Genomic DNA, 22,952 nt, shown 5'->3' with positions numbered 1-22,952 from the left:
CGTCCCTGGGTAGAAATGAATATGTCATTCCAACGACCACAGCGGCCACTCTCGGCCACCCCTGCAAGGTAGACCAGTGACAATCTGACGCTCTCTCAGGTGCCGTTCCCCTCCTTCCCTGCAGGGGGAGCAAGACCGCGGCGGGCGCTCTGTCCCGATCTCTCGCCTCCTCCGTCGACGACAGAAGGGGCGGAGCTTCCGCTGGGGCAGGAAGGCGGGCCGGATATCCGCCGGCACCGGCGGATGTTGACATTGTGAGCGGACCCCGCTAAGGTAAGTCGAGAGGGGAGAAGGGGGCGCCTTCCGTTGAGCCCGGCAGGGGAGGCGGGCGAAGGTTTCCTATCCCCCCCGGCCTTCTTCAGTGGCTCCTTCCTCCTCAGCAGAATAAGGTGACGGAATGGGCTGCACCACTGCAGGCTGGGGGGGGGGTGTCTCTTTTGGGGGGGGTTGTCACCTTTTAGGAAGCTCCACACCCCCCCCCGTTAAAAAGGAAAGCGGCTGGAGAAACCCAGCCAGAGGGGCGGGGTATAAATAAAATATTATTATTATTATTATTATTATTATTATTATTATTATTATTATTATCTTGCAAGGGTTATAATAATATTATTAGTAGTAGTACCCTGCTCTTGTAGCCTCCCAAATAGATTACAGCAATCTACTCTTTGGGGGCCTAAAGCAGGCATAGGCAAACTCGGCCCTAAAGATATTTTGAGACTACAATTCCCATCATCCCTGACCACTGGTCCTGTTAGCTAGGGATGATGGGAGTTGTAGTCCCAAAACAGCTGATGGGCCAAGTTTGCCTGTGCCTGGACTAGCCCATCAGGGAGAAACCGTCATTTCATTTACTGCATAATAATTTATAATAATAATTTATTATTGATACCCCGCCCATCTGGTTGGGTTTCCCCAGCCGCTCTGGGCGGCTTCCAACAAAACACTAAAATACAATAAGCTATTAAACATTAAAAGCTTCCCTAAACAGGGCTGCCTTCAGATGTCTTTTAAAAGTCAGATTATTGTTTATTTCCTTGACATCTGATGGGAGAGCGTTCCACAGGGCGGGCGCCACCACCGAGAAGGCCCTCTGCCTGGTTCCCTGTAACTTGGCTTCTCGCAATGAGGGAACCGCCAGAAGGCCCTTGGCACTGGACCTCAGTGTCTGGGCAGAACGATGGGGGTAGAGACGCTCCTTCAGGTATACTGCATTCCTATCCCATCCTTTTTACCTCCAAGGAGCTTGAAAGTGGAGAGCAGGGTTCTCCTCACCCCCCCTCATTTCACCCCCAAGACAGCCCTGCGAGGTAGGGGAGCAATTGGTTCTTTATTTCAATTGCTTACCGCCTATAGATCTCTGGGTGGTTCGCAGCATCAAGATACAAGATAAAAGCACAAAATGCATAATAACATCAACAACCCCCTTTTCCCCAACCCTCACCCTATATTGGGTATTGGTGGTGGGTGTTGTTATGTATATTGTTTTTTTATACTGTAAACCACTCTGCAGATCTTCCGGTGGAGGGCAGCATGTGTATTTAAGAAATATGTAAGATAAATAGGCTGAGAGGGAGAGTGACTGGGCCACAAGGTCACCCAGTGAGCTCCATGGCCGAGTGTGGAATTGGAACCCATGTCCCCCAGGCCCTAGTCAGACACTCTGAACCATGACTACGCCACCCTCTCTGTTTCCTATTATTTCCAGTCTTAAATGCAGTTCTCCACAATTCCACATCTGGTCAGACTTGCGGGGTTGTTTGTTGATTGGATTTATATTCCGCCTTTACTTCCAAGGAGCTCAAAGTGGGGTACGTGGTTCTCACCCCTCCTCATTTAACCCCCACAACTCTGTGAGGTAGGTTGAGAGGGCGGTATTGGTTGACCCACGAGATCACCCCAAGTAAACTTCATGTGGTCCAGTGGGGATTTGAACCCTTATCTCTCAATTCTTGGGACGCAGGTGGCGCTGTGGGTTAAACCACAGAGCCTAGGACTTGCCAATCAGAAGCTTGGCAGTTCGAATCCCTGCGACGGGGTGAGCTCCCCTTGCTTGGTCCCTGCTCCTGCCAACCTAGCAGTTCGAAAGCTCATCAAAGTGTAAGTAGATAAATAGGTACCACTCTGGCGGGAAGGTAAACGGCGTTTCCGTGCGCTGCTCTGGTTCACCAGAAGCGGCTTAGTCATGCTGGCCACATGACCCGGAAGCTGTACGCCGGCTCCCTTGGCCAATAAAGCGGGATGAGCACCGCAACCCCAGAGTCGGTCACGACTGGACCTAACGGTCAGGGGTCCCTTTACCGTTACCTCTCAAGTCCTAGTATGATACTCCAACCACTACACCATGCTACCTTTCCAGGGTTTCTAGCCCTGATCCCCGTTGTGCTAGTTTTATATAGCAACCCCCCATTTTTTCTTTCAATGAATAATGTGTAGGGCAGCCTTCAAAACTGTGATTTCCCCTCAATGGCTTCAGCACAACCCATCCCACCCCTTGAAGGAATCTACCTCTGTATGTTGCTGCAAAGGGGTCTGAGCCATAGCTCCGTGGTACAGCACCTGGTACAGCTTTGGCAGAAGGTCCTTGATTCAGTCCCTAGCATCTCCAGATACCTCCAGATTCCTGTCTGAAAAGCCCAGAAAGATCCCGCAAGCCAGTGCTGGAGATTATAATGAGTCATTCTACTGGTCTGACACTTATGTAAGGCAAATTCCTATGTGTCCGTGTTGTTATGACTGGACCATTGAGTACAGATGCAAAGTGGTCATGAGGCAGGCCCATGTGTCCAGCCCAGATCCCTGACCAGGTGCAGAGCAGCTTTAAAAAGCTCTGAACAGTTTGAAGAATGTGCTGGGGAACCTTCCTGTCTATCTGTGCCCTTAAATGTCAAACGCTTTGCAGCCGCTTAAGCTGTGATTTTGATCATCATCTGTTTTGGCTAGCAAGAAATCCATTTAAAATGCCTTTAAACAGCATTCAGTATTTCAGGCTCCAGGTACTGTCATCTAGCAGCTAAGCCTTGGGATGTCCAAATGTCTAGGAAAGGTAGCCAAGAGCCAATTCTTCTTTTCCGGCTGCCTGCTCCTCCTCCTGCTTCACTGGCCAAGACCTTCAGGGCTGGCTTTTCCCAAAGAGCTTTTAAAGACATCATTGAGATGCTGAGCTTGGCTGTGGGTGAGACTACTGCGCCACGGAGCTTGTTTTTCCTGCTCTGGTTGGCTAAGACCTTTATTTGCACTCAACATTGAGGTCATCTTCACAGAGTGAGCTTGGAGAGGAATGGGTGGCTCTCTTCAGTTTTTCAGGACGCTTCACGGGACAGATTTGAGTGCATACTAGGAAGTTTGGATTTGTGCAATTAAATTGGATTAAAGCACTCTGTTGCCAGTCCAGAGCAACAAATCCAGTTGTTGTTTTTGCGAGGAGGAAAATGACAGAGGAATGCACCGAAAAGTGAGGAATGAGTGAATGGTTAATGGAAAGATGTGTACACACTCGACAAGCAAATTGAGATGAATGCTCAAGAAATGGGTTATTTGAAGGAGATCTTAGTTTGTGAAAAGGCACCTCTCCCTCGGGGGCTTCCCTTTAAAAACAGTTGCTCACTTTGAAAACAGGATGCTGGACAAGGTGGTGCCCCTTGGACCTCATCCAGTATCCAGGCTCTTCCTATAGGACTGTGAGAAGCTGCTTTATACTGGCACCTTCTGCATGAAAAGCAAATGGCCAAATCCTGGAGTGCTAAGTATGCGCCTAGTTGCTTTTCCATTGTGGCTGATGGAAAGGTCTGCATGATTTGGAAGCGCTGTGCCTCTAAAAGCCCACAGCGTGGCTAGGAAGTGACGAAAGAACTCACCGCGCTAAAAACGGACACCCCAGAGACCAAGGTTCATCTGTGGACAATAGCTAAGAGGTGTTTTTCACAATAAGTGACCCCTGCCAACCCTAGGAGCCAAGAGAAAAGAGCACACCAAGAACTCTGGCCAGTATAAGTTTCAAAAGAGGGAGTGGTCCCTACTCGCAAATCGATAGTCAATTGTAACAAAAACTAATCCATTCAAAAGTATGTATTCTGACAAGGATTACAAACTCAAACAGAGATTATAAACTCAAACTCATAAGGATATGTATAACAAAATAATTCGTTACAGTATTAAAAATAAGAGTTTATGAGTAGAGATAAATTCATGTTAGTCCATAGTAAGATTTGACATGAAGATCTTAGTTTCAGTCATTGAGCATAAACTCATAAACTCTTATTTTTAATACTGTAACAAATTATTGTGTTATACATATCCTTATGAGTTTGAGTTTGTAATCTCTGTTTGAGTTTGTACTCCTTGTCAGAATACATACTTTTGAATGGATTAGTTTTTTCAATTGACTATTGATTTGCGAGAAAGGACCACTCCCACTTTTGAAACTTATACTGGCCAGAGTTCTTGGTGTGCTCTTTTCTCTTTGTATATTTAACAACACGAACTCCAACTTATTTAACCCTAGGAGCCAGCCAAAAGAAAACAAGAGATTTTCAGAGACTGCCAGAAGTGTCTCTTGCCCCTCGCTGAGTCCTCTTGCCCCCGGGCAAAGGAAACAGCTCTGAGCGTGGCTTTTTCTCCATCCTGTTTTGGCTAAGCACAATTTTGAAAGCTTTTCTTCCTCTTTGTGCCCTTCTTGAAGGAGACTATCCTGTTCCAGGCATGGCAGATGACAATGAAGAGTTGCCGGTGGATGAGGATCTGCCGGAGGATGAAGATTTGCCGGCGGATGAAGAGATTCCCGGGCCAGCAGAGGACAGCTTGGAACATCTAGAGAATGGCAGTCCTGCTGAAAGGAGCGGCCACGTGGCTGTCAGCGACGGGCAGTGCATGTTCGTTTGGGGCGGGTATAAGGTGAGCAGCAAAAAAGACTCTTTATTTGGCAAAGGCAGGACAAGAAGAGATGGAGGCCTTGTTCCCCCTCATGACAGAGGGCTGGAGAAGATGCACCTGGTTTAAAATGTGTGTGTGTTTGTGAGAGAGAGAGAGAGAGAGAGAGAGAGAGAGAGAGAGAGGGAGAGAGCAACAGGTTGCTGCTAACCGTGTTGTAATAATTCACCGTATTTTTCGCTCTATAAGACGCACCAGACCACAAGACGCACCTAGTTTTTGGAGGAGGAAAACAAGAAAAAAAATATTCTGAGTCTCAGAAGCCAGAACAGCAAGAGGGATCGCTGCGCAGTGAAAGCAGCAATCCCTCTTGCTGTTCTGGCTTCTGGGATAGCTGCGCAGCCTGCATTCGCTCCATAAGACGCACACACATTTCCCCTTACTTTTTAGGAGAGAAAAAGTGAGTCTTATAGAGCAAAAAATACAGTAATTGATGTGTTGCCTTATATTTGAAGGTCTCAAGGGACGTTGTGGGATGTTACTTTATTTGCGCATTGTGTTATGCGCCAAGCTCTCAAGGGATGTATTAAGTACAGTCAGACCTCTTGTTACGTTTGCTTTAGGTTGAGCGTTTTCAGGTTGCGTCCTGCAGCGACCCGGAAGTACCGGAAAGGGTTACTTCCGGGTTTCGTCGCTCGCACATGCACAGATGAGCAAAATGACGTCATGTGCAGAAGTGGCGAATTGCGACCCGCAGATGCGGGTTGCGTTACTTTCAGAGTTGTGAACGGGCTTCCAGAACTGATCCTGTTCGCAACGAGGTACCACTGTAGAGGATGAGGATGATAGTGACATGGTGGACTTGATTTAAATCAAATTGATTTAAATCACTAGTCAGTAAGACTTGATTTAAATCAATAGTCAGTAAGACTTGATTTACATCACTTGATTTTTTACAGAAAGGCTCATTCTTGCTTGTATAATCTTAATATTTACAACCAGACAAAGGTTTCATTTTTCGAATAATAAATTTTCAGAGTAGTTTTTACAGTTATATCAAAGAATACTGATTTGGTTATACTATTAGAAATAGATTGACAGATTATTATGAAATTATGGTGAGATTTAATAAGTTAACTTTATATTTGGACAACTTTTCTGGTGTACTTTATTGGAAGGAGAAAAATAATCATTTCCTTAATAACAATTTAAACAATGCATTTAATTAAAACAATAACATTATAGCATATGTATCCATGTTTGTTAACTGATGTGGTTAAACGATTCTAAAAAAACCTTTGAGTTTTAGCACACATGAAAAACTTAAGACAGATCCTTATTTCCTGATGAATAGTCTTTGGACTATAATGTAACTTAAATAGAAAACTCTCTATAGAAAGATTTTTCCTCCAAAAGCATTTTATTTTAAAAATCCAATCTGAATAAAAAAAAAATCTGATTTAAATAAAAAAATTGATATTTTTTAAATATATATTTTTTTAAACATTGATTTTTATCCACCCTGAATAGTGATAATTTATTTGTACCCCACCCATCTGACCTCTTCTGCTGTTTCCCCTTCCTTGGAGGTTTTTAAGCAGAGTTTGGATGGCCATCTGTCATGGATCCTTTAGCTGAGATTCCTGCATTGCAGCGGGTTGGACTAGATGACCCTCGGGGTCCCTTCCAACTCTATGATTCTATGACATGGGGCTGGGGTTGGTCCTGGCTTAGTCAGGATCCTCTGTAGAAAAATGCTCCCTGTGGATTCATCAGAATGTCAGATCGAAAAAACAGAATATAAATGAAATAAATAAATGGTGCTCACAGTCTTGCCCTGGAATATCCCACATTTTTATACCCATTTTGGCCATGATTCTCAAAATACAGGTATTTGGGTGGAAATGGAGGGTGGGGTGTTCTTTAGACTATTGGCATAAAGAGAGAAGCAGACGGTGCTTTTTAATTCATCGTTCAGTTTAATAATGGCGGTGCTTCCCCCCTTTCCTTCTTTCCTGCTTCAGAATGCTCAAGTGAGAGGATTCTACGACTTTTACCTGCCCCGAGATGAAATCTGGATATACAACATGGAAACTGGAAGATGGTAAATTATATGTTGACTGCCTCCTATCTCCCCACCAATACCAAAAAATACCTCCAACCATGATCACGTTTTGTTAGAGCAGTAGAAAACAACAACAATCATAATTTATTATTTATACCCCTCCCATCAGGCTGGGTTTCCCCCGCCACTCTGGGCGGCTTCCAACAGAATATTAAAATACAATAGTCTATTAAACATTAAAAGCTTCCCTAAACAGGGCTGCCTTCAGGTGTCTTCTAAAAGTCTGGTAGTTGTTTATTTCCTTGACATCTGATGGGAGGGTGTTCCATAGGGTGGGTGCCAACACCGAGAAGGCCCTCTGTCTGGTACCCTGCAACTTGGCTTCTCACAGGGAGGGAACCGCCAGAAGACCCTCGGAGCTGGATCTCAGTGTCCGGGCTGAACGATGGGGGTGGAGATGCTCCTTCAGGTATACTGGACCGAGGCCGTTTAGGGCTTTAAAGGTCAGCGCCAACACTTTGAATTGTGCTCAGAAACATACAGTCATATCTTGGAAGTCGAACAGAATCCATTCCGGAAGTCTGTTCAACTTCCAAAAGGTTCAGAAACCAAAGCACAGCTTCTGATTCCCTGGCTTCTGATTTCTTTCAGAAGTTGTGGATGCCCCATCAGACGTTCGGGTTCCAAAGAACGTTCGCAAACCAGAACACTAGCTTCCAGGTTTGCATCATTCGGGAGCCAAAGCGTTTGACTTGCGACTGTACTTCCATGTCCTTCCGGGTTTTTTTAGTTTTTTTTATTTTTCAACCCACCCTTTCTAGATGGCTCAAGGCAGATAAGACAAAATGTGCATTGAAAGAAGGAAATCAGGGGCCCTTTGGTTAATGAGTCTTCTGATCCGCTTTGCGGAAAGCAAGACGGGGAGAGTTGCCTTCCTCTGTTGGATTTCTTGGAATCCACAGAAGTTTTCAGTACCATCATCCCTGATGGATCCTCCTAGTCAGGTTGTCTTGAGTTGAGTGCTGGAGGTACTGCCTAGAGATGGTTCCTCTCCTTACCTAGATGCCTGATTCCAGAAGGTGGTGCCAGTGTTTTTCCACTGGGTTTTATGCTTGGGGATCCCACTGTTTTATAACATGTGCATGAATCCATTGAGAATGTTCATATGACACTTCGGATTGAAGTGCCATCAGTTTGGGGAGGTGATGGGAGCTCTGAATCGGCTTGTTACAACAAAATAATAATAATAACAATAATAATTTATTATTTATACCCCGCCCATCTGGCTGAGTTTCCCCAGCCACTCTGGGCGGCTCCCAATCAAGTGTTAAAAACAGTATAAATATTAAAAACTTCCCTGAACAGTGCTGCCTTCAGATGTCTTTTAAAGATAGGATAGCTGCTTATTTCCTTCACATCTGAAGGGAGGGTGTTCCATAGGGCGGGCGCCACCACCGAGAAGGCCCTCTGCCTGGTTCCCTGTAACCTCGCTTCTCGCAATGAGGGAACCGCCAGAAGGCCCTTGGCGCTGGATCTGTGTCCGGGCTGAACGATGGGGGTGGAGACGCTCCTTCAGGTATATAGGACCAAGGCCGTTTAGGGCTTTAAAGGTCAGCACCAACACTTTGAATTGTGCTCGGAAACGTACTGGGAGCCAATGCAGATCTCTCAGAACCGGTGTTATGTGGTCCCGGCGGCCAGTCCCAGTCTCACCAGTCTAGCTGCCGCATTCTGGATTAATTGCAGTTTCCGGGTCACCTTCAAAGGTAGCCCCACGTAGAGCACATGGCAGTAGTCCAAGCGGGAGATAACTAGAGCATGCACCACTCTGGCGAGACAGTCTGCGGGCAGGGAGGGTCTCAGCCTGCATACCAGGTGGAGCTGGTAGACAGCTGCCCTGGACACAGAATTGACCTGTGCCTCCATGGACAACTGTGAGTCCAAAATGACTCCCAGGCTGCGCACCTGGTCCTTCAGGGGCACAGTTACCCCATTCAGGACCAGGGAATTCCCCCACACCCGCCCGCCCCCTGTCCCCCAAAAACAGTACTTCTGTCTTGTCAGGATTCAACCTCAATCTGTTAGCCGCCATCCATCCTCCAACCGCCTCCAGGCACTCACACAGGACCTTCACCGCCTTCACTGGTTCTCATTTAAAGGAGAGGTAGAGCTGGGTGTCATCTGCATACTGATGAACACCCAGCCCAAACCCCCTGATGATCTGTCCCAGCGGCTGCATGTAGATATTAAAAGCTATAACAAAAGCTATAAACGACAGATAAGCATGAGAAAGGAAAGCTTCCTTGTTCAACCCAGAGGTCTTTCTGCCCCTGCCTTGCCAGGACAAAGCACAGAACGGCTGGAGATGTTCCCCCTTCCATGTCAGGGAGCTGCGCCGTCTGTATGGACAGAGTCTTGTACCTGTTTGGAGGGCACCATGCACGCGGCAACACAAACAAGGTCAGTCCTCGAATTTCCCAGGGTGGGGTGGGGCTCACCCCCTTTTTTGGCCTTCGTTTTGGACCTGGAAAACTACAGTATCCAAAACCCCAACACTATCTGACATCAGATCCATCCCATGTTGCCTGACAGGCCAAATTAAGATCTTAAAGGTAAAGGACCCCTGGATGGTTAAGTTCAGGCAAAGGTGACTTTGGGGTGCGGCCCTCATCTCCGCTTTCAGGCCGAGGGAACTGGCATTTGTCCGCAGACAGTTTTCTGGGTCATGTGGCTAGCAGGACTAAACTGCTTCTGGTGCAACAGAACACTGTGACGGAAACCAGAGAGCACAGAAACGCCGTTTACGTTCCTGCCACAGCAGTACCTATTTATCTACTTGCACTGGTGTGCTTTCAAACTGCTAGGTTGGGAGGAGCTGGGACAGAGCAACAGGAGCTCATCCCGTTGCGGGGATTCGAACCGCCGACCTTCTGATCGGCAAGTCCAAGAGGCTCAGTGTGGTGTAGTGGTTAAGAGCAGTAGTCTCGTAATCTGGGGAACTGGGTTCGTGTCTCCGCTCCTCTACATGCAGCTGCTGGGTGACCTTGGGCCAGTCACACTTCTCTGAAGTCTCTCAGCCCCACTCACCTCACAGAGTGTTTGTTGTGGGGGAGGAAGGGAAAGGAGAATGTGAGCCACTTTGAGACTCCTTAAAGGGAGTGAAAGGCGGGATATCAAATCCAAACTCTTCTTCTTCTTCAGTGATTTAGACCACAGCGCCACCCGCATCCCTAAGATCTTTAAATCGACACAGAGCAGTCCAAATAATCAGGACTCCTTAGGGCCAATGAGCTGCACGTTTATAATCTGTTCCTTCATTTTCTTGCAGTTCTACATGCTTAACTCCAGGTCGAGCAACAAAGTGTTGCAGTGGGTCAGGGTGGAGTGCCAAGGCACCCCTCCGTCATCAAAAGACAAACTCGGCGTTTGGGTTTATAGAAACAAGTAAGTTTGTCGGCGTGAACCAGAGCCTGGCCATTCCGGGGTCCCTTCTCTTTCCTGGAAATGATTGCGTGTTCTGCAGCCTCATTTGACTCAAAAAATAGTGGGTTTCCATGTTGCCTGTTCTCCAAAATGTCTCTGTTACCCATTCATTACTGTAATAGCACTCTTTGTATTTAATTTGTAATTTAATTTGGCCTAATTGGATTATGTTGGTTTCGTGTAAGCAACCGATAGCTTTTATATAAAAATAGGCGGCATATGAATGTAAATATTAGAAGAAACTTGCAGCCAAATAGCATATAGGTTTGTGACCATGCAGAGTTAACAGTAATTTTCAGAGTAGAGTTAGCAACAGCAAGAGAGGGCGAGGAAACAAGCTAAGAAACTTTTCCGGCCAAAATAGCAACACGACTGGATGCCTCTTCCCTCCCCCACCCCCTGAAAAATAATGTTTTGTTGGCTTCATGTTTTTTTTTCTGAAATAGCAACAGCAAAGCACCTCAGAGCTAACACTGCCTACGTCCTGCTCTTGTCCTGTGGCACTTCTAACTGCCTTTGCAAATGATTCTTTGCGAATTTTAGCTGCAGTATGTAAAGGCAGGAGTAGCAGGTCATGGGTGCTCAGTTTCATTTAAATAAATCTGCCTTTGCCCACATGGTGCCCTTCAGACACGCTGGCTCAGCTTATGAAAGGCTAAAGTAAATAATGGAATCTTTTCTCAGGTATTCTGGGCTTCTACTCTTTAAGTGGTGCTTTCTTGTAAGTGGAAATTCATTACCGCATATTACCTGGGCACTCTGATGATAGTTTATTCTTTTGTTTTTCTGCCTTCCCTTCCCTTCTTTTTGAACAGGCTTATATTTTTTGGTGGCTACGGGTATTACCCTGAAGGGGAGCAGATTGGAAGGTTTGAGTTTGATGAAACCTCTTTTTGGGTAAGTCTCCTGCTTTTTGTGCACTGGAATATCTTCTAGCTCAGGAGTGGCTCATTTACTAATTAATGCTCTTGTAGCCTCCCAAATAGATAACAACAACAACAACAACAACAACAACAACAACAATTTATTATTTATACCCCGCCCATCTGGCTGGGCTTCCCCAGCCACTCTGGGCGGCTTCCAAAAAATATTTAAATACTGTAATACTATAATACATACAAATAGATTACTGCAATCTGCTCTTTGGGGGCCTAAAGCAGGCTTAGGCAACCTCGGCCCTCCAGCTGTTTTGGGACTACAATTCCCATCATCCCTGACCACTGCTCCTGTTAGCTAAGGATCATGGGAGTTGTAGTCCCAAAAGATCTGGAGGGCTGAGTTTGCCTATGCCTGCCGTAAAGGCCTTAAAGACATTCTGGAAGTTGCAGATCGCTCAGGATGCTGCTGCTTGGCTGTTGGCTGGAGCAGCAAGGAGGGGTTGTATCGGCCACATCCTGAAAGCACTGCAGTGGCTGCATGTGATCAAAACCCCTAAGTGAATTAGGACCCAAAGAAGCACTCTCTCTCTCCGCCCCCTGCCATCCAGCCTTTGCATTATGATCCACAAAGAATGCCGTGCTTGTAGTCACATCTGTTGGACAGTGACACAAGACAGGGCCTTCTCGGTGGTGGCATCTCACCTGTGATTTCTATGGAACCCCCTCCCAGGTGACATCTGCTTGGCTCGCTCAGTACAAACATTCAAGCAAAAGCTAAAGGCATGTATCTTTGCCCAGGCCTTTGGATCCATAAGTGGAATTTATTCTAGATATTTGCCACTGCTTATTTGATTCTGATTGTGGGTTTTTTATTTTATTGGGTTTATCATTCTGTTGTTGCTGTTTTTATCTTGTTTCTTGTTGTGAGCTGCATTGTGCTTCCTGATTGAGGAAGGGTGAGGAAGCGTTAAATAAATAATACCAAAAATGCAGGGAGACTGCACATGAGGCCCCCAGAATAACTGTGGCTTTCAGCTCCACCACCTTGAATACCTGCCCATATTTACCTGCTCTGTGGTCCTGCTCCTCCTGGGCGGTGGAGGCTGAAACTCACACCTGTTCTAGAAGCCTCTTGCACACATCACAGGAGGAACAGTGGCCGTGGGTAGTCAGCGCTCCGTTCCACAGATTTTTCTGTCCTAGTTTGCAAATGTCGAAACAGCTGCACGGAATGAAATTTTATCCATTGTCCCTGTTCTTGTCTAAAAGAATTCAGGTATTCCTCGTGGGTGGAATGATCACGTTCACGTCCTGGACACAGACACGTTTACGTGGAGCCAGCCTGTAACCAAGGTAAAGTAGTGGACTTCCAAAATATGGCAATCGTACATTAAAAAAAAAAGGGGGGGATGCGGGTGGCGCTGTGGGTTAAACCACTGAGCCTAGGACTTGCCGATCAGAAGGTTGGCGGTTCAAATCCCCGCAACAGGGTGAGCTCCCGTTGCTCGGTCCTTGCTCCTGCCAACCTAGCAGTTCGAAAGCATGCCAGTGCAAGTAGATAAATAGGTACCACTCCGGCGGGAAGGTAAACGGCGTTTCCGTGCGCTGCTCTGGTTCGCCAGAAGTGGCTTAGTCATGCTGGCCACATGACCCGGAAGCTGTACGCCGGCTCCCTTGGCCAATAAAGCGAGATGAGCGCCGCAACATCAGAGTTGTCCGCGACTGGACCTAATGGTCAGGGGTCCCTTTACCTTTACCTTCACGTTTTAAAAAATTATTATCCGGTAGGACCACCGTATTGATTAATATCAGCTTGTTCATTTCCACTGCCCATCAGATCCTAACAAATATAACCAGCAACAGCAAGTTCCCGAAAAGTGGTCAGTGGCAGGAGACGGCAAGGAGATTTCGTAGAGGCCAAAGCAGGTAGTCTCTCACCTGTCCCCTCTTCTTGCCCCTGCAGGGGAAATCGCCGTCGCCCCGAGCAGCCCACGCTTGCGCCACAGTTGGAAACAGAGGCTACGTCTTTGGCGGAAGATACCGAGTGAGTGCGAGAGCAGAGTGGGGGCGCTGCTGCTGCTGCCTTTCTGGAGTGCAGGTTTCACTAAACTCGTCCCTCTCTCCCTCTTTCCCTCAGGAGTCCAGGATGAACGATCTCTATTCCCTCAATCTGGACAAGTGGGAGTGGCATGAAATGTACGTAGGCTTCTGTCTCCCCTTGTCGGCGCAGGGAAGCTGCTCCCCAGCAGGTGCTCTCCAAATGGTTTGGACTCCAACTCCCATCAGTCCCAGCGAGCACTGTTGGGGGCCGGTGGGAATTGCATCTGGAGAGCACCGGGTCTCGTTTGCTGTTCTTACTTCATTTATCGCGATTTATTGCCTGCCCTAAGGTCCCAGGGCAGGTTACAACAACTCACACAGTTTTAAAACAGTTCTGTACAATTTAAAATGACTGAAATAAGGGGGGGCCTAAAATTGTTTATTATTGATTTGTTTAGAGAAGGATTTCTATCCTGCTATGTCGTCGAAAATATACAGGTGAAACTCGAAAAATTAGAATATCGTGGAAAAGTTCCTTTCTTTCACTAATTCAACTTAAAAGGTGAAACTAATATATGAGATTGACTCGTGACATGCAAAGCAAGATATGTCAAGCCTTGATTTGTTATCATTGCGATGATCATGGCATACAGCTGATAAAAACCCCAAATGAACAATCTCAGAAAATTAGAATATTCAAGGAAATCAGCAAAACAAGGATTGCAAATGGAGCAAGATTGGACCTCTGAGAAGTAGAAGCAGATCTCGCTTTGCATGTCATGAGTTGATCTCATATATTAGTTTCACCTTTTAAGTTGAAGAAGAAGAAGAAGAGGAGTTTGGTTTTGATATCCCGCCTTTCACTCCCCTTCAGGAGTCTCAAAGTGGCTAACAATCTCCTTTCCCTTCCTTCCCCACAACAAACACTCTGTGAGGTGAGTGGGGCTGAGAGACTTCAGAGAAGTGTGACTGGCCCAAGGTCACCCAGCAGCTGCATGTGGAGGAGCGGAGACGCGAACCCGGTTCACCAGATTACGAGACTACCGCTCTTAACCACTACACCACACTGGCTCTCTCTTGAATTACTGAAATAAAGGAACTTTCCCATGATATTCTAATTTTTCGAGTTTCACCTGTACCTAAGTGGTTTGCAGCACTCCCCTATTCCCATTTTTAGTTGGCCAGGAAAACTTGAAGCATGGGTTGCAAGACCACCCTGTATGGGTTGAGCAGCCAGCCAAATCTTCTCCCAGAGCCTGACTTCATGGCTGGAGCAGCGAATCACCTGAATCGATGTCTCCAGAGTTTCCACAATCTCCCACCCCGGTCAGGAACAGGTTGCTTATAGTAAGATCAGACACTCCATTCCTGGCTGCTGTTTTGACAATCTCTTGTCAATCCCTTGTGTGTTTCCCCAACACAGAATCACGCAAGGCATCTGCCCGGTTGGCCGATCTTGGCATTCTCTAACCCCCGTTTCGTCTGACCATCTCTTCCTCTTTGGCGGGTTCACCACCGACAAGCAGCCTCTCAGTAAGTAAATCCCAGCAGAGCTAAAAATAGCCTTCGGTTTAGATAGAAGAGCCTTTTCCACAGAATTGGTTGGCCCTGGGTTTATTTTAGCCTTCATGGGATGATCCCAGAAGGTCCTTGCAATGGCTGCAGTTCAGGACCCAGTGGCATCTGGGGTCTGGTGCTGCTGCTGTTTGTTGCCCACCCCTCTCAAAAACACTGGCTAGATTTAAAGCGGCTAAAAGGGTGACAAAACACAACAGGCTGGTGGGAAGTTGGGCTGATTGATATGGATCTCAAATAATACATATCAGGGGTGGGCACATTGTAGGATGGGACCGTCAAAGTGCAAGTAGATAAATAGGTACCACTCCGGCGGGAAGGTAAACAACGTTTCCGTGCGCTGCTCTGGTTTGCCAGAAGTGGCTTAGTCATGCTGACCACATGACCCGGAAGCTGTACACCGGCTCCCTCGGCCAATAAAGCGAGATGAGCGCTGCAACTCCAGAGTCGGCCACGACTGGACCTAATGGTCAGGGGCCCCTTTACTCTTTACCTTTTGTTAAGTCCTGGCCAGCTTCAGAGGTCTGTGTTGGAATCCACACTTCTTTCTTAACATATTTTATTTCATCAGATTTCTTACCCGCCCTTGACCACAAGGGCTTGGGGTGGCACTTGGATATGATGTATATTGGCTTGTGGCCTTCAGCTGGCAACAGCCTCCACCTCCTGAGCCGTGCTCTGGCTTCAGCTGGTGAGCCTTGAACTTCTAGCAAGAAAACCAAAGTAGATCCGATAACTCTGAAGTCTTTCCTCCTCCCCTCTCGCCCTCCCACCCCCACCTAGTACATCTGGTTTAAATTTGGCATCCTGAGAATCTTGGCTATCACTTCATTTTTTAAAAAAACAAACCCAAGTTTCTAGACCTCATGTTTGTAAAGAAAAATTGGAAACATCTCTGTGCCTTCCCACCATCACCACCAGTGTTCCACGTGGATGTGTTTCATTGCACCAAAAAATAAAATAAAATAAAAGTACAATGAATTATTGGAGTTAAATGATTGTATGCAAAAACAATTAATTTAACCACAGTTTAGGGGTTAAATTAGTTTAGGGGTTAAATCCTGATCCTCGTGTTTCCTATTTGTCTCTTGAGCCGCTCACGTTAGTTGTGGGAAATGACGGCTTCAAGTGACCACCTGTGAGTTCAAAGTCTGGATCAAGTTGTGGCCAAGCTTCTTTTGCTAACACTCCAAATGCCCTCCCAATGAAAACCTCCCTTCTGTTCCTTGCAGGTGATGCCTGGATCTATTGCATTAGTAAAAACGAGTGGATACAATTTGAGCACAATTATTCAGAGAAACCCCGGTAAGCAGTCCCACGCGCAGTAACAAACACTACTCTGAACCTTCCACAGAACTCACCTCTCCTGGTCGTTGCTTTGCTTGCACTGATGGCCCTCTTTGGCTTCTACCTTCGTGGCTCTTTAGATTTTGGGAGGCCTTTCGGCTCTTGTGTTTTTTGAACTCAAGTAAGATTGGCTTTACAAGGGACATGGGTGGCGCAGTGGGTTAAACCACAGAGCCTAGGACTTGCTGATCAGAAGGTCGGCAGTTCGAATCCCTGCGACGAGGTGAGCTCCCATTGCTTTTTCCCTGCTCCTGCCAACCTAGCAGTTCGAAAGCACGTCAAAGTGCAAGTAGATAAATAGGTACCACTCTGGCGGGAAGGTAAACGGCATTTCCGTGTGCTGCTCTGGTTCGCCAGAAGCGGCTTAGTCCTGCTGGCCACATGACCCAGAAGCTGTGCACCAGCTCCCTTGACCAGTAAAGCGAGATGAGCGCCGCAACCCCAGAGTCGGTCACGACTGGACCTAATGGTCAGGGGTACCTTTACCTTTACCTTAAAATTGGCTTTTAAGGGGTGGAGGACAGAGAAACCACTCCACCGTCTTGCATTTGACAGGGACAAATTCTGGATGAGAATATTGTCAAACAGCTGCAGCAATGCTGTCTGCAGCAGATATGTAGCATCCAGGTCAAGGGAAGTGATAGTGCCCCTCTATTCCTGGAGTCCTGTGTCCAGTTCTGGGCGCCACAGTTTAAAAAGGATATTGACAAGCTGCAATGTGTGCAGCCTCGAGATGATAAAGGGCCTGGAATCCAAGCCTTGTGAGGAACAGTTGAGGGAGTTTAGCCTGAAGAAGAGGAGATTGAGAAGTTGGATAGCCGTTGGTCAGGGATCCTTTAGCTGCGATTCCTGCGCTGCAGGGGATTGGATTTGGTGACCCTCTGGGCCCCCTTCTAACTCTACAATTCTCTGATTTCCCCTTTGCATAAGGGGCAGTGTGTCTAGGCCAGACTCTTCAGTTCCAGTAAACTCAGGCCAGTCTCCATTTGGCTGGCCTGCAAGGGGCTTCAAATGTCAGTCATTCTCTTGTTAGCATCCCAGAGAAGCCTGGCCTCAATCAGAGCCAGGGCTTTTTCGGCTGTGGCTCCGGTCTGGTGGAACGCTCTGTCCCAAGAGACTAGGGCCCTGCGGGACTTGACATCTTTCTGCAGGGCCTGCAAGACAGAGCTGTTCCACCAGGCCTTTGGTCAGGGCACGGCCTGACTCCCTCCTTTGGCAATCTTCACAGAACTTTAGCTTAATGGTTGCCATCAATTTGAGTTGAATTAATTTTATAATGGAATGATTTTAGAATGTTGTACTATTTTATTGTTGTTATGCGCCCTGAGCCCGGCTTCGGCTGGGGAGGGCGGGATATAAATAATTTTTTTATTATTATTATTATTATTATTATTATTATTATTATTATTATTAAGCATAGCCACTTAGGTCTGTGCTTTTATTCTGTTTTTAAAAAGCAATTTGCCATTCTTGAATCTTGCTGCACGTTTGGACAAAGGGGCCCATATGGCTTGTCCGGTAGCCTTACCACCTCAGGGGTAAGAAACAAAGGCGTGTCTTGCAACAGGCCCTTCCTTAAAGGAGTGGAGGGCGGATAAACCCTCCTGTCCAACCACTGACTTCTCTGGGCCACAAACAAGACAGTTTAAAAGCGACACAAAATGTTCAAAAACTCACAGAAATGGATAATCACAACAACAAAAACAGAGGAGATGAAAGCCGTATACGGCAGCAGGATTCCCTTGAGTTGCAGCCAAAGCTTTCTGCTGAATCTCCCTGCTGCCTGACCCCACCTTGGCCCAGTATACCTGAAGGAGCATCTCCACCCCCATTGTTCTGCCCTGACACTGAGGTCCAGCTCCAAGGGCCTTCTGGCGGTTCCCTCATTGCGAGAAGCAAAGCTACATGGAACCAGGCAGAGGGCCTTCTCGGTAGTGGCACCCGCCCTGTGGAACGCCCTCCCACCAAATGTCAAAGAGATAAACAGCGGTTCAGGACCTGCTCTCGGACAGGAATGATCAAATTACTTTGACAGTGGCTAAATTTTTGAGTGCTGTCCATGTGGAAAGACTGGGCCATTATAGAGAGATTTAGTGGTTCTTGATTGGTCGGTGATGTGGTAGTGTTAGACTGTATTATTCATGCAAATTGTTATGCTGAATTCGTATTTTCCACAATCTGTATACGGTGTTTGTTTTATAATGGGTGGTTTGCTATGCCTAATAAAGGATTGATTGATAAACAACTACCTGACATTTAGAAGACACCTGAAGGCAGCCCTGTTCAGGGAAGTTTTTAATGTGTGACATTTTGATGTATTTTTAATCTTTGTTGGAAGCCGCCCAGAGTGGCTGGGGAAACCCATCCAGATGGGTGGGGTACAAATAAATCATCATCATCATCATCATCATCATCATCATCATTATTATTAATTTGTGTGATCTTACAGGCTCTGGCACACGGCGTGCGCGAGCGACGAGGGAGAAGTGATTGTCTTTGGAGGCTGTGCCAACAATCTGCTTGCCCACCACAAAGCCGTGAGTCCTTGCTGTTGTTCTTCTCAGGGCACCTGGGCACCGAGTCACCGCTCCCTTTGTAAAGCCCAAAGGCTGCCTGCTCCGTCATCGCTTGGGGGCAGAATTCCTGGTTTCACACACCCCACTGGCCCCTTGCAAAGCAGTTCCGCCTGGGTAGAGGCACCCCCTCTCATACACCTTTCAGTGCCATGATTACCAGCCAGTGGGGCAGAAGATGTGGTGCACATGACCATTCTTTCTGGTTTTGGTCATGGCAAAACGTTGGCATTCGGATTTTCCAGCAAGACCCACTGGATAAGCTGCTTGACAGCGGGACAGTCTGCCTTGCGAGGTTCCTTCCTTGGACTCTCCTTCCTTGGAGGCTTTTAAGCAGAGGTTGGATGGTCATCTGTCATGGATGCTTTAGCTGAGATTCCTCCATTGCAGGGGGTTGGACTAGATGACCCTTGGGGTCCCTTCCAATTCTATGAATCTATGATGATGGGTCTTGACTTGCTCTAACTTGGCTGCCACCTCCTGGTCAGTTCCTCTGACCCCAGTCCAAGTCTGTGCAGAACTGGGAGGGAGCATTTTTCAGCCCAGGGGCCACATTCCTTTGGGGCAAGACTTCCAGGGGCCAGGGCCTGGCACACAACTCTCCATCTGGGCTAGCAAAAGGCATTGCCATGGGTCAAAGGAATGCTCTAGCCAGGTGAAATCACTATAGGAAGGAGCAGACGAGGTACGTCTGAGTGCGCAGCCTCTGTAGAGTCCCGAGGGCCTGTTGCTGTTAATTAAATTTCTAAATCACCCTTCATCCGAGGATCACAGGGCGGTTTACAATCTAAAAGCACAACATTACAAGCCATCATAACGAATAAAAACAGCATTCCCCTTAAACACTCAGTTTAAAAGGCCATCAGGTTGTTTAATTAACCAAAGGCCTGAGCAAAGAGGAATGTGTTTGCCCGGCACCTAAAGATATGCAACGAAGGCACCAGTTAAGGAAGCTTGGAGGGCAGGATTCGACTCCTGAGGTTCCCCATTCCTTGTGAATTCTGCCCTTGTGGTTCTCCCTGGTGACGGATTTCAAATATCCTGAAGTGGCAGTGTTACGTCTCCCAAGAGGGCAGACGTTACTCACCCGCTTGGGGATCTTCCACCCCACCTGCCATTTTATCCTCAGAACCACCTGGGGAGTTAGGCTGGGCTGAGAGACTTCAGGGCTGAGCAAGGCTTTGAACCCGGCTCTCTCTGGTCCAGGGCCAGCAATGTAGTCTCTACAGCTCCACACAGACCCTTTTGAATTGGGCTGGAAGTCAAAGGTGCTTTTTCAATCTTGGGATTTATACAAGCTGCTCTCTCTTTTTTTCTTTCAGGCACATAGTAATGAGATTCTTGTCTTTTCTCTTCAACCAAAATCCCTCGTAAGGTATGTATTAAAGTGGGGGGTAACCCACTAATTGCTTGTGTATTCTTGCAGTTACGGTTGGATATGCAACATGAGAAACTGGGGACTTTCATATGGTTTATGACGGGCTCAAGTCTCTTCCCGAGAAAAATAGGAGCAGAATTACCATATTTTTCGTTCTATAAGCTGCACCAGACCACAAGACACACCTAGTTTTTAGAGGAGGAAAACAAGAAAAAATATATTCTGAATCTCAGAAGCCAGAGCAGCAACAGCAGAAGAGCTGTGCAGTGAAAGCAGCAATCCCTCTTGCTGTTCTGGCTTCTGTGATAGCAGCACAGCCTGCATTCGCTCCATAAGACGCACACACATTTCCTCTTACTTTTTAGGAGGGAAAAAGTGAGTCTTATAGAGCAAAAAATTCGGTATTCTCGGAGTCAGAGAAACAACTTCTGTTGAGGTTTCCTCTCTAGGAATGGGTGACCATATGTCAACAAGATTTCGCCCCATTTGTAAGCTCTGGGAAACCAGTCAGCATTTGGCAGGTGCATTTCAACCTGCCAGTTGGGATAAGGACAGCTGCACCTGTTGAATTTCTGCCTGCCTAAAAAGTAGGTCACCCAAGAAAGGAATGAAAAGTCTCCCCCCGCCTCCAACTGTGCAGGGCCCATCCAGCCTGGCTCTGCTTTCTTAAGTAGTTGCACAGCCTGAATTATTACTCTGAAAAGCTGGGAAGCAAATCTATTGCTGGGGAGGGTTCTGCTTTTAGAACAGAGCCCCCTCTCCATCTCCCCACATAAACCCCTAAGCAGAGATTCCCAGAAGGCCAGCTGAGACTCATCGCAAGGTCAGGGGCTGGTTTCTTTTGTATAAAGGTCACACCCAGCGAGTGGTGGGAAGGGTTTAGCAAAGAGGATTAACCAAGAGAAAAGCAAGGGAGGCCAGACCCACTCTGATTGCTGGATAACACAGTGGGTCCCAAGGTGGACACTACGAGTCAGGGGGAGTGCTGGAGGTGTTAACAACTATCAGACTTTGAACAGCTAGTATCATTAAATCAAATTTGTCCGTTTCGTTGGATCAGATTCAATAGTTTTAATTGGATTGTCAATAAATGTGCAATTACTTGTTAGTTTAGCATTGTGCTGTGTTAACCTTCCTTGTGCAAACAGTGCTTTTTGTAGAGTAAGGGGCACTGGGGATGCATGAATGGAAACCGAGGGGACGGCGGCCCCCCAAATTTGGGAGCCACTGCTCTAGGAGAACCCTAGAAAGCCCAGTGGAGATGTGCCCCATGTTCTGTTGGCCATTGAGGGTGGAGGGCAGGGGAAGAGAGGAGCCTGGCGCAAATTCTCAGCCCCCTTTTTCTCCCCTCTCTTTTTCCCTTCCCACAGGCTGTGCCTAGAAGCCATCATGTGCTTCAAGGAGATCCTGGCCAGCTCCTGGCACTGCCTGCCCAAACACCTCCTCCACAGCCTCAACCAGCGCTTTGGGAGTAACAACACGTCTGGCTCCTAGGAGGACGGCAGCGAAGCACTCCCTCGGCTGGCCGCGCTGCGCATGAACGAGCCCTTCTTATATAAAGAGATGTAATAATTTGAACCATCCCGGTTTGGCAAAGTGTGTGTGACATTTGTATAGGTTAATTCCCCCCCCCCCAAAAAAAACTCTGCGTTGTAGGTAATGGCTTCTCTGCTTTGACCTTTCTTTTCTGTTTGCATGTGAATGGCTTAGAGAGAGAACCTATTTTTGTGTAAAAATTTGTTTGCAATAAATGTATTTAATGCAAGGCGAGAGGATGTCACTGCTTCACCTGCCCCCCGGAACGATTCCTGGGAAGGGCTTCCCGCTGGCTTAAAAGCAGTGGGGCTGCAGCCCTTGAAAGAAAACAGATCAGCAGAGGAAACTGAACCCTCTGTATTGTTAGTGCTGCATTTAAGGCGGAAGAAAAAGCAGCGGTGGACTTTGGGACAGTCGCAGCTGTTATTTCCTTCAGGGAAAATCGCTCCATAGACTGTAGTTCCCTGAACCTGCTCAGCTACATCTGTCAGGCACTAGATCACAAAAGATCTGATAGCCAGCTTCAGGTATCTGAAGGGATGTCCATGGGAGGAAGAGCTTCTCCGGAGGGCAGGAACCAACCAATGGATTCAAATGACAAGAAGGGAGATTCGGACAAAATATAAGGAAGAACTTTCTGGCAGTTAGAGCTGTTCAACGGTGGAATGAATATGTTGGTGTGTAAACAGGTGTAACAGCTAATTTGTATTTTAGAAGGGGATTTCCCTCTCCCTAAGGGACGCGCTGTGGGTTAAACCACAGAGCCTAGGACTTGCCGATCAGAAGGTCGGCAGTTCAAATCCCCGCGATGGGGTGAGCTCCCGTTGCTCGGTCCCTGCTCCTGCCAACCTTGCAGTTCAAAAGCACAAAGTGCAAGTAGATAAATGGGTACTGCTCCGGCGGGAAGGTAAACGGCGTTTCCATGCGCTGCTCTGGTTCGCCAGAAGCAGCTTAGTCCTGCTGGCCACATGACTTGGAAGCTGTACGCCGGCTCCCTCAGCCAATAAAGCGAGATGAGCGCTGCAACCCCAGAGTTGATCACGACTGGACCTAATGGTCAGGGGTCCCTTTACCCTTTACCTTTAAACAGGTGTAACTAGAGCTAATTTGTATTTTAGAAGGGGCTTTCCCTCTCCCTGATGGTTTTTTTGACTTCATTTCTCGACATCAGCCCACACACGAATACTAAACCAATGAAATGCAAGGTCCTC

General features: G+C 47.2%; 1 protein-coding gene across 2 annotated transcripts; it reads left to right on the top strand.

Annotated features, from left to right (window-relative positions):
- The first annotated feature begins 190 nt into the window (after positions 1 to 190).
- On the top strand, positions 191 to 21,970 carry KLHDC2 (kelch domain containing 2). Of its 2 annotated transcripts, none has more exons than XM_083618073.1 (14): positions 191 to 273; positions 4,679 to 4,890; positions 6,891 to 6,970; positions 9,274 to 9,391; positions 10,260 to 10,375; positions 11,230 to 11,311; positions 12,562 to 12,645; positions 13,256 to 13,336; positions 13,430 to 13,488; positions 14,756 to 14,865; positions 16,140 to 16,212; positions 18,704 to 18,791; positions 20,150 to 20,202; positions 21,576 to 21,970. In XM_083618073.1, exons 2-14 carry the CDS (start codon positions 4,699 to 4,701, stop codon positions 21,697 to 21,699), a joined length of 1,260 nt encoding a protein of 419 aa, XP_083474199.1. In that variant the 5' UTR covers positions 191 to 273; positions 4,679 to 4,698; the 3' UTR covers positions 21,700 to 21,970. The 2 variants fall into 2 exon arrangements, with proteins under 2 accessions (XP_083474199.1, XP_083474200.1); XM_083618074.1 differs by having other exon boundaries at positions 213 to 273; positions 4,697 to 4,890.
- The last annotated feature ends 982 nt before the right edge of the window (positions 21,971 to 22,952 follow it).

Source organism: Podarcis filfolensis, assembly GCF_964270895.1.
Source record: "Podarcis filfolensis genome assembly, chromosome: 1".
Lineage (NCBI taxonomy): Eukaryota > Metazoa > Chordata > Lepidosauria > Squamata > Lacertidae > Podarcis > Podarcis filfolensis.
This window is presented reverse-complemented; position numbering and strand designations above follow the sequence as displayed.